Consider the following 14,902-nt stretch of genomic DNA (forward strand, 5'->3'; position numbering starts at 1 on the left):
TGATATGCATTGTATATTTGCAAGTTACTAACAGAGTAAATCTCATCACAAGGGAAAAAAATGTTAACTATGTGTGGTGATGGATGTTAACTAGACTCACTGTGGTGATCATTTTGTAATATATACAAATAATGAATGTTGTTGCTATCTGAAATTAATATAATGTTATATGTCAATTATACCTCAATAAGAAAAACATTTACAAATTTTTCTCAAATCATCCCTGTCATTATTCTTAATTTCTCCATCACTTGTACTTTGTATTTTGTCAAACTTTCTAAAATCTAAGTCTATATTAGTTTCCTATACTTCATCTGTACCCTTCAGGATAAAGTTTTACCATTACAAATTAACCATTTAAATTTCTGGTTTACAAATAAACCTAACATTTACCATTAAAATATTTTATGAATTGGCTTTCAATTTCTGCTACTGTCTATAAGAACACCTGGCTCACGCCTGGAAACACTGAAGGCTCCTTTCTTGCCAAGTTACTCCATGTTCTTTGCCTCTGCTGATAAACTTTAGTTGAGAATGAGTCAGTAAAATAGGCCTACCTAACCTGCTCTCTCTAAAGTTATCTTCTTTCCAAGCAATTGTAGAGCAAGTCCCTTTAACAATCAAGCAAGTGTATTTTGAGCTGTAATTTCTTCTATAGAAATTAAAGAGCCAAACTGCTTGAAACAGGTAGAGTAGGGAACAGAAGAATTCTGGTACCTCCATAAACAAAATCAAGCTAAGAAATATATAACTTCATTAAATAAGAAAAAGGTATTTGGAGAATTATAAAAACTTCTCACCTGCTGCATATGTTTACTGCTTCGCTTCTGAGGTTGATAAATGAGCCAGGTGTATAAGATAGGGTCAATATTAATTGCTAGTCCTTGGACATTACAAAGGAGTACAGCACCTAAAATGCAAGATTTTTAAATTATTATATTCCTCTTAAAAATAATAAGCTTGATATCATTTTACACCTATTACAGATAGCCATAATAAAAAGACAAACAATAAGTGTTGCAAAGGATGTGGAGGAATTATACCTTCATACATAGTTGGTGGGAACAGAAAATAGTGCAGACCATTTGGAAAACAGATTGGTATTTCCTCAAAAAGCAAAATAAACAGTTACAGAGTGTGTGTATGTGTGTGACAGATTGAGCCTGGTGACAGGAGCCTCACCAGGCTCCTCTGTCCATAGAATTCTCCAGGCAAGAATACTGAAGTGGGTCGCCATTCCCTTCTCCAGGGGATCTTCCCAAACCGGGGATAGAACCTGGGTCTCTTGCATCGCAGGCATATTCTTTAAAATCTAATCCACTCACAGAAGCCCATAAAGTTACAATATGACCCAACAATCATATTCCTAGGTATATCAACTAATCAAATATCCATGAAAAACCTGTCCACAAATTTTCATAGCCACATTATTCACAACAGCCAAAAAATGGGAAAAGATGAATGTCCAAGAATTGCTGAATGGATAAACAAAATGTAGTAGAACCACAGAATGGAAAACTATTTAACCACAAAATGGAATGAAGTACTGATACATGTTATAACATGAATAAGCCCTGAAAACATGCTAAGTGAAATAAGCCAGTTACAAAAAGTCACATATTACACAACTGCGCTTACATGAAATGACCAGAACAGGGAAAACCATAAATCAATGCATGCCAGGGCTGGAGGAGAAAACAAAGGGAAACAAATGCTAATAGAAAGGTGGTTCCCTGGGGAGTGATGAAAATATTCTAATCAGAAAATGGTGATTGCTGCACAATTTGCAAATGCACCAAAAACCACTAAATTATGTACTTTAAAATAATGTACTTTATGGAATGTGAATTGTAGCTTATTAACTGGGTATTTGTCATTAAAAATATACTAAACTATTTTATTCAAGTTTTTTATTATAAAATTATAAACTATTTTCTAGGCAAACAGCAGTGTCTATACTGGCCATGAGAATGGAATATTATCTCCTTTTTTTGTTTATATTATAGAACTAAAGGAAGCATCATTATAACCACTTAATAAATCACTGTAAATTACAGCTTTAAATGTTCAGAAGCAAAGAGAGAGAGCCGTCTAGATGAAATGCAGGCTAACATTCTGACATAAAACACAAAGCTGCAGTGTAACAAGTTTCTATCCTACTAACTAAAACATTTTTGTCCTTCTCTGATAAAAGCAGCTCACATAAACTTAACTAAACCAGAATGTCCCATTCTTAATATATGTGGGGCAGGTCATGTATATCTGTAAATAACATAGTAAATTTCTTTACATATTTTTTTATAAAAATAGTATTAGCTCCATTAGGATGAACAGAATATGAAGGAAAGAATATGTCAGTTTTGCCCTCAACTGTATCTCCAACATCTAAAAAAAGTACCTGCCTCATGGTAGGAGCTGAAAAAAGAAATCACAATAAATGGTAGATAGATAGGTTAGTTGAAAAAAGTCCATGTTGAAAAAGTGATGTTGAAAATGTTTAAAATACTAAAGTATGGAATCATGATGAAGAACTATGAGAAAGTATTAGCAAAGAACATATTTTAAAGAAAAATGGAAAGTAGAGAAATGACAGATTTAGTTGTTGAAGTAAAAAACTCATTACTGTGGGTTTTGGTGTTTAGTCACTAAGTCCTGTCCAACTCTTTGCAAACCCATGGATTGCAGCCCCCAGGCTCCTCAGTCCATGGAAGTCTGGAATACTGGAATGGGTTGCCATTTTTTCTCCAGGGGATTTTTCCCACACGAGGAATGAATCTTCATCTCCTGCATTGGCAGGTGGATTCTTTACCAATGAGCCACCAGGGAAGCCCCCTAAAACTTCATGGAATTCTCCAGGCCAGAATACTGGAGTGGGTAGCTGTTCCCTTCTCCAGGGGATCTTCCCAACCCAGGGATCAAACTCAGGTCTCCTGCACCGCAGGCAGATTCTTTATTAGCTGAGCCACCAGGGAAGCCCAAGAATACTAGAGTGGGTTAGCCTACCCCTTCTCTGGGGGATCTGCCCAGTCCAGGAAGTGAACCAAGGTCTCCTAGCTGATCTACCAGAAGAGCTCCCTAAAACTCATTGAACAGGTTAAACAGCAGATTAGATATGTGAAGAGAAAATTCATAAAATAGAAGAAATACAATAATTTATAACATATCAGAAATAGAAAAATAAAAGGAAACAAAATGATATTAAGAGATAAGAAAATTGAGTAAGAAGAACAAGCATATATCTAATTAAATTCCAGAGTAACCAAAAGATGAGAAGAGCCAATACTGATAAAAATTAATTACTGAGAATCTTAAATAACTTCCAAGACATATTATAACTCACACCTAAGAAGTCCAATGAACCCAGACCGGATAATCAATAAACCTACATTAAACAAGCAAAGAAGAAACAAAACACTAAAGAAAAAAGAAGATCAGAAAAGAATCCTAAATAGAAAGATCTCCTGAGGTGTAAAAAAGCAAATAAACTGACTCAACTTCTCAGCAAATATTCAATGTATTGATTATATTTTACTTCAAAACAAATTCATGCATACCAAGTGTTACAAATACAAGATGATAAAGAAAAAAAAGAATAAATTGACTTTTAGATGTAAATAAGTCTTTTTTTTTTTTTTTTTGCTTTTATTTGCATTTATTTTCTGCAGCATTTATTTCTGGGCCATAAGTTTTCGTTTCTTCAGTTTCTTCTGGGATATCTTTTTCTTCTGTGAAACCTTCTCTTCTGGTTTAGAAACAATCTGATCTTTCTCAGTAAGGATCACCTCAATGTGGAAAGGAGAGCTCATGTATGTGTGGATCTGACCATGAGCTCTGTAAGTCCTGGGCCTGTATCTTTGGGGCTGTGTTCACCTGGATGTGCTCAATGACCAGAGAATCTACATCTAAGCCTTTAAGATCAGCATTACTGCCTGAATTTTTAAGCAAAGGCAGTAAAAATTTAGTACTCTTTCCAGGTCACCAACCCTGTGTCCAGACCCACTGTTTGGCCTGTGCACACCTATCAACTCTAAGGAAAACTCACTGGACAGATCAAGTAGCAGATTAGCTATAGGTGAAGACAAAATTAATAAAATAGAAGAAATACAGTAAGATAATTTAGAATGTATCTGAAATAGAAAACATAAAGCAATCAAAATGGTGTTAAGATATAAGAGAATGGAGTAAGAAGAACACTCATACACCTAATTAAATCCCAGAGAGAAGAACCAAGGAATGAGAACAGGCAACAGAAGGAACGGCACACATGGCTTCTTTAAAGTGACATCCTTCAGACACTTGGTGGCTTCTCAGATATGCATACCCTTAAAGGCCTGGGTAGTTTCACGAGTGTTCTTAAAGTGAACTTGAAGATTTGCACCTCTTGATTTGCATGATTAGGGTGGTTTTCTGGGGTAAGCGGAATAGCGTATCATTTGTAGAGGTCACCTCGAGCCACTAACCAGAAAAGAATTCAGTAAAGTTTTGTTCTAATGTCATACTTTCACCACCTGATGTGAGGAGCAGACTAATTGAAAAAGACCCTGATGCTGGGAAAGACTGAGGGCAGGAGGAGAAGGGACAATGGAGGATTAGATGGCTGGATGGCATCATCAACTCAATGGATGTGAGTCAGAGCAAACTCCAGGAGATAGTGAAGGACAGGGAAGTCTAGTGTGCTGCAGTCCATGGGGGTCGCAAAGAATCAGACATGACTGAGCAACCAAACAACAACGAAATACTATCCATTTCAAGTACAAGCCATGTACAAACTTTTTCAAAATTATGATGAAAATACAGGGAAAAATCTATATAAACAAAGCAGTTATAAATTTAAAAGTATACAAACTTAAGAAGACAAAAGTAAATTAAGGAATTATAGAATTCTCCTTATTAGGCAAGTTATTTTAGTAGTCTTTTCATATGCTCCAAAAACTGAACAGGTTGAGTAAATGTTTAAAAACTTTCCCAGTAAGTTATTAGCACATCTTTAAAATGGGAATGGTAGAGAAAAGGAAAGGAAAACAAATGAAAACAGATAAATATTTTCACGTGGACAATTAATTTTGAAAGTCTTACTATATTATACTGAAAAAATTAAATACTTCACCCACAAATATTCACATGGTACACAACTGCATTATACCAAAAATGACTAAATGACGAAGAGCCAGGCTTCGACTTCATGAGTGCTAAACACCTAATAAAAGAGAACAACCTATTAATTTAACAACAATTTTGCTGAAACTATAAATTAGAGGTAACATTCTTTTACATTTAAAGGGATATTTTTATATTATATTCAATTTACGAGACAAGACCTTTAAAAATAAAACACAAGTTTTGCATATAAGTGTGCAGACAATTAGTCTGATACTGAGTTGACTCAGAACAGATGCCCCATACATCACTAAAACTTGGCAATATATTACTCTGTTTAATTTTAGCCTGGGAGACAACTAATGAGAAAAGTGTGCTTCACTCCTCTGTTCACTGCCCAAATGGCTCACTTATACACATTCCATTCAGGCTTCACCAATTAGTTAAACCAAGGCACCAGTGTCATTTTCAGTTACATCCTAAGCTAAAAATAAGAACTGAAATAAGGGTTAGAGACCAAAGTTGCACAGCATGAAATTAAACATACATGCTTATCAGTAACAGAAACCTTGCCAACCAATGAGACTGTCTTGCAAAATATCAAGTTATTAACAGGAAAAAGTACTTTACATTTATCATGAACCAATGAATGAGACAAAAACACAGACATATTAATCTTCATCTAAGTTTAAGTAGCTAAAACTTACTATTTTTTTTTCTCATGAAACTCATCACTGACTCAATGGACATGAATTTGAGCAAACTCTGGGAGAGAGTGAAGGACAGGGGAGCCTGGCGTGCTGCAGTTCATTGGGTCAGAAACTCAGACATGACTTAGAAACTGAACAACAACAATAATAAAGAACATTTCAGATTAATATGGCTCTTAAGAAATTGTTACCCTGATTTCTAACAGTAATTTCAAAACTTGACTACATAATTAAGTAAACAATAAGTGAAGAATAACTACTTCAAAAACAAGGGTAGGGAATAAAGGCAAGAGAGAATCCGACACTAAAAAACAACAAAGCAGAGATGAGCTGCCAACTACTGGCAACCTTATCCAAGATAACAGTCATACTTGTAAATGAATCGTAAGAATTTTAGGTGTGTGTATGGTAGCTCATGTTACTTAATAATTATTTCCCTTTCTCATAGGATACAAAAATCACAAGAGAATTCTCTCTCACTGTAACAATAAGAGGAAGCCAGGTAACCTATCAAAGCTTTTCAACATTCACTAGACAGATTTTTATGAACAGAAATCATGAAAGTAAAAGGCCCCCCTCATAGGGCAAAAGGAATGAATAATGGCTTTTATACTTGAGAAAGCAATAGGAGGAGAAGAAAAGAAGGAAACAACTGAACTTTTAACAAATATATAAAGAGCTAGTTTGAGACAGACTGACACTTTAGGATCTATGAAAACAGTAGAAACGAGTAATCTACCCAAATGCCACCCTTTTTCAATAAGCCTCCATCAAATGCTAATAAGAAAAACGGGACAGAACTTGAGAGATAAGAAAGATCCCACAGAGATTCAGGTGCATGGAGCCTGAGGAAGTCAGGGCAAAGAAGGAAAACACAGAGAAATCTTCCAGCCACTCTAAATATTTCAGGGAGAACCAAGCAGGGCAATCTGTGCTAGAAGAAATGAAGATACCTCCCAACAGGGATTTCTCAGGCTTGCATCTGGTAACATGAATGCTGAATTTATAGAGAATATTTGGAAGAGGAGAGGACCCTCTGGCCAATCTTTGAGAGCAGGCACCAGTCCCTACCCACCACGAAGTCAACACAAGCCCCAGGACAAACCTCACCCACCAGGGAGCAGACAGCAGAAGCACAAGGAACTATGGCCTTGCAGTCTGTGGAAAAGGGACAATAAACATACTAAGCTAGACAAAATGAGGCAACAGAGAAATATGTCTCTGTAGAAGGAGCAAGGTAAAAACACAAGACAAAAGAAATAGAGGAAGCAGGCAATCTATGCAGGCTTCCTAGGAGGTACTAGTGACAAAGAACCCACCTGCCAATGCAGGAGACACAAAGACATGGGTTTGATCTCTGGGTTGGGAAAATTCGCTGCAGAAGGGTAGGGCAACCCACTCCAGTATTCCTGCTTGGGAAAGTCCACGGACAGAGAAACCTGGCAGCCTATAGTCCACGGGGAAAGAGTCGGACATGACTGAAGCGACTTAGCACACATGTACACAGGCAATGTACCTGAAAAAAAATTCAGAGTGATGACAGTAAAGATGGAAATAGGATGTATGCATGATCACGAAGACTTAAGAAATGTTTAATAATGACACAAAAGAACTAAAAAACAAACGAACAGTGATGACTAACACAATCACAAATGAAAAGTACAAAAGGGAATCAATAGCAGAATAACTGAGGCAGAAGAACAGATAAATGGCATGGAAGACAGAATGGCACAAATAACTTCTATGGAGTAGAATAAAGAAAAAAGGAATGAAAAGAAATAAGGACACTCTCAGGGATTTCTGGGACAAATTAAATCCACCAATATTCAAATTACAGGGGAACCAGAAGAAGAAGGTGAACAAGAGAAAAGGTCTGAGAAAATATTTGAAGAGATTATAGTCACAACCTTGCCTAAAATGGGAAAAGAAATAGTTACCTAAGTCCAAGAAACACAGAGAATCCCATATAAGATAAACCCAAGGAGAAAGACACCAAAACACATATTAATTAAACTAACAAAAATTAAACACAAAGAAAAAATATTAAAAGCAGCAAGGGAAAAGCAACAAAAAACATACAAGGAAATCTCTGTAAGGTTATCAGCTGATTTTTCAACAGAAACTCTGTAGGCCAGAACAGAGTGGCAGGATTTTTTTTTTTTAAGTGCTAAATGGGAAGAACCTACAACCATTATTACTCTACCCAGTGAGGATCTCATTCAGATTCAATGGTGAAATCAAAAGCTTTACAGACAAGAAAAAGCTAGGGACTTCATCACCACCAAACCAACAAACCAACTTTACAACAAATGTTAAAGGAACTTCTCTAGGTGGGAAACATTTGAGAAGAAAAAGACCTATAAAAACAAACCCAAAACAACTAAGAAAATGGTAACAGGAACATACATACCAATAATTACCTTAAATGTAAATGGATTAAATGCACCAACCAAAAGACACTGACTGACTAAATGGATACAAAAATAAGACCTGTATATATGCTGTCTACAAGAGACCTACTTTAGACCTCAAAACACAGGCAGGCTGAAAATGTGAGGATGGAAAAAGATACTCCATGCCAATGGAAATTCATAGAAAACTGGAGTAGCAATACTCATATCAGACAAAATAGACTTTAAAATAAAGGCTATGATAAGAGACAAGGAAGAACACCACATAATCATCAAGGGAATCAACCCAATAAGAAGATAACAACTGTAAATATTTATGCACCTAACATAGGAGCACCTCGATACATAAGGCACATGCTAAAAGCCATACAGGAGAAATCAACAGTAACACAATGAAAGTGCGGGACTGCCTCCCTACCAACACCAATGGACAGATCATCCAGACAGAAAATTGACATGGAAACACAACCCTTAAATAACACATTTGACCAGAGAGATTTAATTGACATTTACAGGACATTCTCTCTGAAAGCAACAGAACACACTTCCTCTGAAGTGCACAAGGAGCATTTTTCAGGAGAGATCACATACTGGCTCACAAATCAAGCCTCGGTAAATTTAATAAAACTGAAACTGTATCAAGCATCTTTTCTGATTACAATGTTACAAGATTAAAAATCAATTACAAGAAAAAAAGTGTAAAAAACAAAAAGACATGGAAACTGAATACGCTACTAAATAACCAACAGATCACTGAAGAAATCAGAGACAAAACTGGAAAAAAAAAAAAAAGAGAGAGAAACAAATGACAATGAAAACACAATGACCCAAAACCTATGAGATGACCCAAAAGTAGTTATAAGAGTGAAGTTTATAGGAATACAATTCTACCTCAAGAAACAAGAAAAATCACAAATAAACCACCTATCCTTACATCTAAGGATATCCTTATATCCTTATATCTAGAGCAACCAGAGAAAGAACAAAAGCCTCACAGTTAGTAGAAAGAAAGAAATCATGAAGATCAGGACAGAAATAAATGAAACAGAAAGGAAGCAAACAACAGCAAAAATCAATGAAATTAAAAGCTCTTCTTTGGGAAGATAAGCAAAATTCATAAACTTTTACACAGACTCATCAAGAAAAAAAGGAAGAGGACTCAAATCAATAAATTACAAATGAAAAAGGAGAAGCTATAACTGACACCACAGAAATCCGAAAGATGATAGGAGACTACTATAGGTAACTGTATGCCAATAAAATGAACAACTTGGAAGAAATGGACAAATTCTTAGAAAGCTACAACGTTCCAAAACTGAACTGAAAAGAAATAGAAAATTTGAACAGACCAATCACAAGTACTGAAATTGAAACTGACTAAAAATTTTCCAACAAACAAAAGTCTAGGACCAGATGACTTCACAGGTGAAGTCTACCAAACATGTAGAGAAGAGCTAACACCTATACTTCTCAAACTCTTTAAGAAAACTGCAGAGAGAGGAACACTCTCAAGGTCATCCTACAAGTCTACCATCCCTTTGATACCAAAACAAGACAAAGATATACAAATAAAAGAAAACTATAGGCCAATATCATTAATGAATATATGTTTAAGTCCTCAACAAAATACTAGCAAATACTAGAATCCAACACATTAAAAAGATCATACACCATGATCAAGCTGGATTTATACCAAGGATGCAAGGATTTTTCAATATATATAAATCAGTCAATCAATAAGATATACATTAACAAACTGATGAATAAAAGCCATATGATCATCTCAATAGAAGCAGAAAAAACTTTTGATAGAATTCAACAGTGATTTATGATAAAAACTCTCCAGAAAGTGAATATAGAGGGAACCTATCTCAACATAATAAATGCCTTATAAGACCCACAGCAAACATCATTTTCAATGGTAAAAAACTGAAAGCATTTCTTCTAAGAACAGAAACTAGGCAAGGATGTCCACACTTTCTACTATTATTCAACATAGTTTTAGAAGTCCTAGACATGGCAATCAGAGAAGAAAAAATAAATAAATAAAAAGAATCCAAACTGGAAAAGAAGTAAAACTGTCATGTTTGCAGATAACATCAAACTATATGTGAAAAATTCTAAAAACGCCACCAGAAAACTAGAGTTCATTGATGAATTCGATTAAGTTGCAGGATACAAAATTAATGCACAAAAATCTCTTTCATTCCTATACACTAACAATGAAAGATCAAAAAGAGAAATTAAAGGAACAATTCCATTTATCATTGCAACAAAACAATAAAATATCTAGTAATAAACCTACCTTATGAAGCAAAAGACCTATACTCAGAAAACTTGAAGATACTGATGAAAGAAATCAAAGACAACATAAACAGATGGAGAGATATACAATGTTCTTGGATTGGAGGAATCAGTATTGTGAAAACAGCTATACTAATCAAAGCAATCTACAAACTCAATGCAATCTCTACCAAATTACCAATGGCATTTTTCACAGAATTAGAACAAAAAATTTTACAAGTTGTCTAGAAACACAGAACACCCCAAACAGCCAAAGCAATCTTGAGAAAGAAAAACAGAGCAGGCTCCCTGATATCAGACTATGCTACAAAACAATGGTACTGACACAAAAACAAAAAGACAGATTAATGGAACTGGATAGAAAGCCCAGAGATAAACCTATGCACCTATGGTCACAAAGTATAACAAAGGAGGCAAGAATATACAATGGAGAAAAGACAGTCTCTTCAATAAGTGGTGCTGAGAAATCTGGACAGTTACAAACAAAAGAATGAAATTATAACACTCCCTTACAATACACACAAAAATAAACTCAAAATGGATGACAGTAAAGACCTATACGTAAGGCTGGATACTATAAACCTTTTAGAAGAAAACGTAGAACACTCTGTGACATAAATCACAGCAAGATCTTTTTGGATCCACGTCCTAGAGCAACAAAAATAACAACAAAAACAAACAAATACACTTCTCTCCAAGAAGACAAACAGAATGCCAAGAGGTATGTGAAGAGATGTTCAACACCACTAATTATTAGAGAAATGCTAATCAAAACTACAATGAGGTATCACCTCACACTGCTCAGAATGGCCATCAAAAAATCTACCAACAATAAATGCTGAAGAGGGTGTGGAGAAAAGGGGACCCTTTTACACTGTTGGTGAGAACGTAAATTGATATAGTCACTATGGAGAACAGTATGGAGGTTCCTTAAAACTCTAAAAATAGAACCACCACATGACACAGCATTTCTATTTCTGGGCATATACCCAGAGAAAACCATGATTTGAAAAGATACATGCATTCCAATGTTCACTGCAGCATTATTTACAATAACCAGGACAGGCAAGCAACCTAAATGCCCATCAACAGAGGAAAGGATAAAGAAAATGTGATACAAAGATACATCAAAGTGTGCTAAATCATTGCAGTCATGTCCAACTCTGTGCAATCCTATGGACTACAGCCCACCAGGCTCCTCTGTCCATGTGATTCTCCAGGCAAGAATACTGGAGTGGGTTGTCATGCCCTTCTGTAGGGGATCTTCCCGACCCAGGAATTGAACCCACGTCTCTTACATCTCCTGCATTGGCAGGCAGATTCTTTACCACTAGTGCCACTTAGGAAGCCCCGGAATATAGATACAATGGAGTATTACTCAAACATAAAAAAAGAATGACATAATGATATTTGCAGAGATGTGGATGCTCCAAGAGACTGTTAAACAGAGTGAAGTCAGAAAAACAAAAAGAAGTATTGAATAGTATCACATAAATGTGGAATCTAGAAACATGGTACAGATGAATTTATTTGCAAAGCAGAATAAGACACAAATGTAGAAAGAAACCTGTATAGATAACCAAGGGGGTAGGAGGAGTGAGATGAATAGGAAATGAAGATCAACATATCTATTAAACAGACAATTAATGAGACCTAATATATTGAGAACTCAATTGAAAACTCTGTAATGACCTATGTGGAAAAACACTCTAAGAAACGGCAGATATATGTATAACTGATTCACTTGTGCTACACCTGAAACACAACATTGTAAAGTGACTATACTCCAATAAAAATTAGTTTTTAAAAAATCAGCACTAGGAGAAGAAAATAGAAACAGATTCCTCTGTAAGCATAGATTTTCCAGGCGTTATAGACAAATATATATATAAGCATATGTTTATATATAATATTTAAGCATAAAATAGTGATATGTCAAGGTGTCTGTAGGTGAATATATAAGTGATATATTATTTTAAAAAACAGATCTGCAAGTATATTAATCAAGCTATATATAAACCAAGGTAGAACAAACATATCATTTCATGTTATAAAAATAATGTATTAATTATAGTCTAAAACTATGAAACTATATCTGCATTTTTCCTGATCAAAGTTTTTAATTTCAATGAAAACTTCAGTTGATATAAGAAAAAAAGCATAAATTTGATTGATACCAAGTAAACACCATTTTAAAAATTAACAGGTCTCATAAAAGTCTCTCTCTTATTTATCTTCAGTGTGTCATTATTCTTTATTCAGGATTTTCTTCATTCAGAAACCCATCCCAGTATCCTGCACCAAATCAATATAAACAAACACAGGATTCTAGAACTAAAAAAAAATTTTCTTAACCAATTCTTCATTTTAAACTGGATTTTACAGAACAACTATATGATCCCCCAATCCCACTCCTGGGCATGTATCAAAACAAAACTATAATTCAAAAAGATACATACATCTCTATGTTTATGACAGCCAAGACATGGAAGCAACCTAAACATTCATCGACAGATGAGTGGCTAAACAATTTGTCGTACACACACACACAGGAATACACAGCAATGTGCATGCAAGTACAGATTATCATACTATTAATAAGTGAAGTAAGTCAGAAAGACAAATACCATATAACATCACATATGTGGAATCTAAAATATGACACAGGACTTTCTTGCTGGTACAGTGGGGAGGAGTTTGCCTGACAATGCATACAACATGGGTTCAATCCCTGGTCCAGGAAGATTCCACAAGCCACAGAATACCCAGGTTCATGTGCCACAGCTACTGAGCCTGCCCTCTAGAGCCAAGGAACCTCAATTACCGAAGCCTGCACGTTCTAGGGCCTACAAGTCAGAACTACTGACCCTGCTAGCTGGAACTGCTGAAGCCTGTGCACCTAGAGCGTGTGGGCCTCGAGTCTGTGCTTTTCAACAAGAGAAGCCACTTCAACACTTCTCTGCACCACTGCAACAATGAAAAATCTATGCAACGCAACGAAGAGGAGCCCCTGCTCTCTGCAACTAGAGAAAATCTGCAGGAAGCAACAAAGACCCAGTGCAACGAAAAATAAAAATAAATAAACAAATTATTAAAAAAATAAAATAAAATAAGACACAACTGAACCTATCTATGGAACAGAAAATGACAGATATTAAGAAGAAACTGGAGGTTCCTTGGGGGAGGGGCAAGCAAAGTCATGGTTTAGGAGGTCGGGGTTAGCAGAGGTAACCTTTAAAACATAGAATAGATAAAAAAGTTTCCACTGTATAGCAAACAGAATTATATTCAATACCCTATAACAAACTATAATGGAAAAGATTATATTAGAAATGTATATATGTATATGTATGACAGAATCACTTTGCCGCAGAGCAGTAATTAACACTGTTCAATTCAGTCGCTCAGTCGTGTCCGACTCTTTGCAACTCCATGGACTGCAGCATGCCAGGCCTCCCTGTCCATCACCAACTCCCAGAGTTCACTCAAACTCATGTCCATTGAGTCGGTGATGCCATCCAACCATCTCATCCTCTGTCATCCCCTTCTCCTCCCGATTTCAATCTTTTCCAGCATCAGGGTCTTTTCAAATGAGTCAGCTATTCGCATCAGGTGGCCAAAGTATTGGAGTCTCAGCTTTGACATCAGCCGTTCCAATGAACATTCAGGACTGATCTCCTTTAGGATGCACTGGTTGGATCTCCTTGCAGTCCGAGGGATTCTCAAGAGTCTTCTCCAACATCACAGTTCAAAAGCATCAATTCTTTGGCGCTCAGGTTTCTTCATAGTCCAACTCTCACACCCATATGTGACTACTGGAAAAACCATAGCCTTGACTAGACGGACCTTTGTTGACAACGTAATGTCTCTGCTTTTTAAAATGCTGTCTAGGTTGGTCATAACTTTTCTTCCAAGGAGTAAGCATCTTTTAATTTCATGGCTTCAATCACCTTCTGGAGTGATTTGGGGGCCAAGAAAAATAAAGTCAGCCTGATTCCTGTGTTTCCCCATCTATTTCCCATGAAGTGATGGGACCAAATGCCATGATCTTAGTTTTCTCAATGTTGAGCTTTAAGCCAACTTTTTCACTCTCCTCTTTCACTTTCATCATGAGGCTCTTTAGTTCCTCTTTGCTTTCTGCCATAAAGGTGGTGTCATCTGCATATCTGAGGTGATTGGGATATTTCTCCCAGCAATCTTGATTCCAGCTGGTGCTTCATCCAGCCCAGCGTTTCTCATGATGTACTCTGCATAGAAGTTAAATAAGCACAGTGACAATATACAGCCTTGATGTACTCCTGTTCCTATTTGGGACCAGTCTGTTGTTCCATGTCCAGTTCTAACTGTTGCTTCCTGACCTGCTAACAGATTTCTCAAGAG

General features: G+C 36.0%; 1 protein-coding gene across 1 annotated transcript in view; it reads right to left on the reverse strand.

Moving 5' to 3' along the window:
• The window catches only part of VPS13B (vacuolar protein sorting 13 homolog B), a 775,227-nt gene that overhangs the window by 464,853 nt on the left and 295,472 nt on the right, over nt 1-14,902 (reverse strand). Inside the window, exon 19 of the mRNA XM_052651420.1 lies at nt 801-910. Within this exon, the coding sequence (XP_052507380.1) occupies nt 801-910 (110 nt within the window). The remainder of the gene's footprint in view (nt 1-800; nt 911-14,902) is intronic.

Source organism: Budorcas taxicolor, chromosome 14 (genome assembly GCF_023091745.1).
Source record: "Budorcas taxicolor isolate Tak-1 chromosome 14, Takin1.1, whole genome shotgun sequence".
NCBI classification, from domain to species: domain Eukaryota; kingdom Metazoa; phylum Chordata; class Mammalia; order Artiodactyla; family Bovidae; genus Budorcas; species Budorcas taxicolor.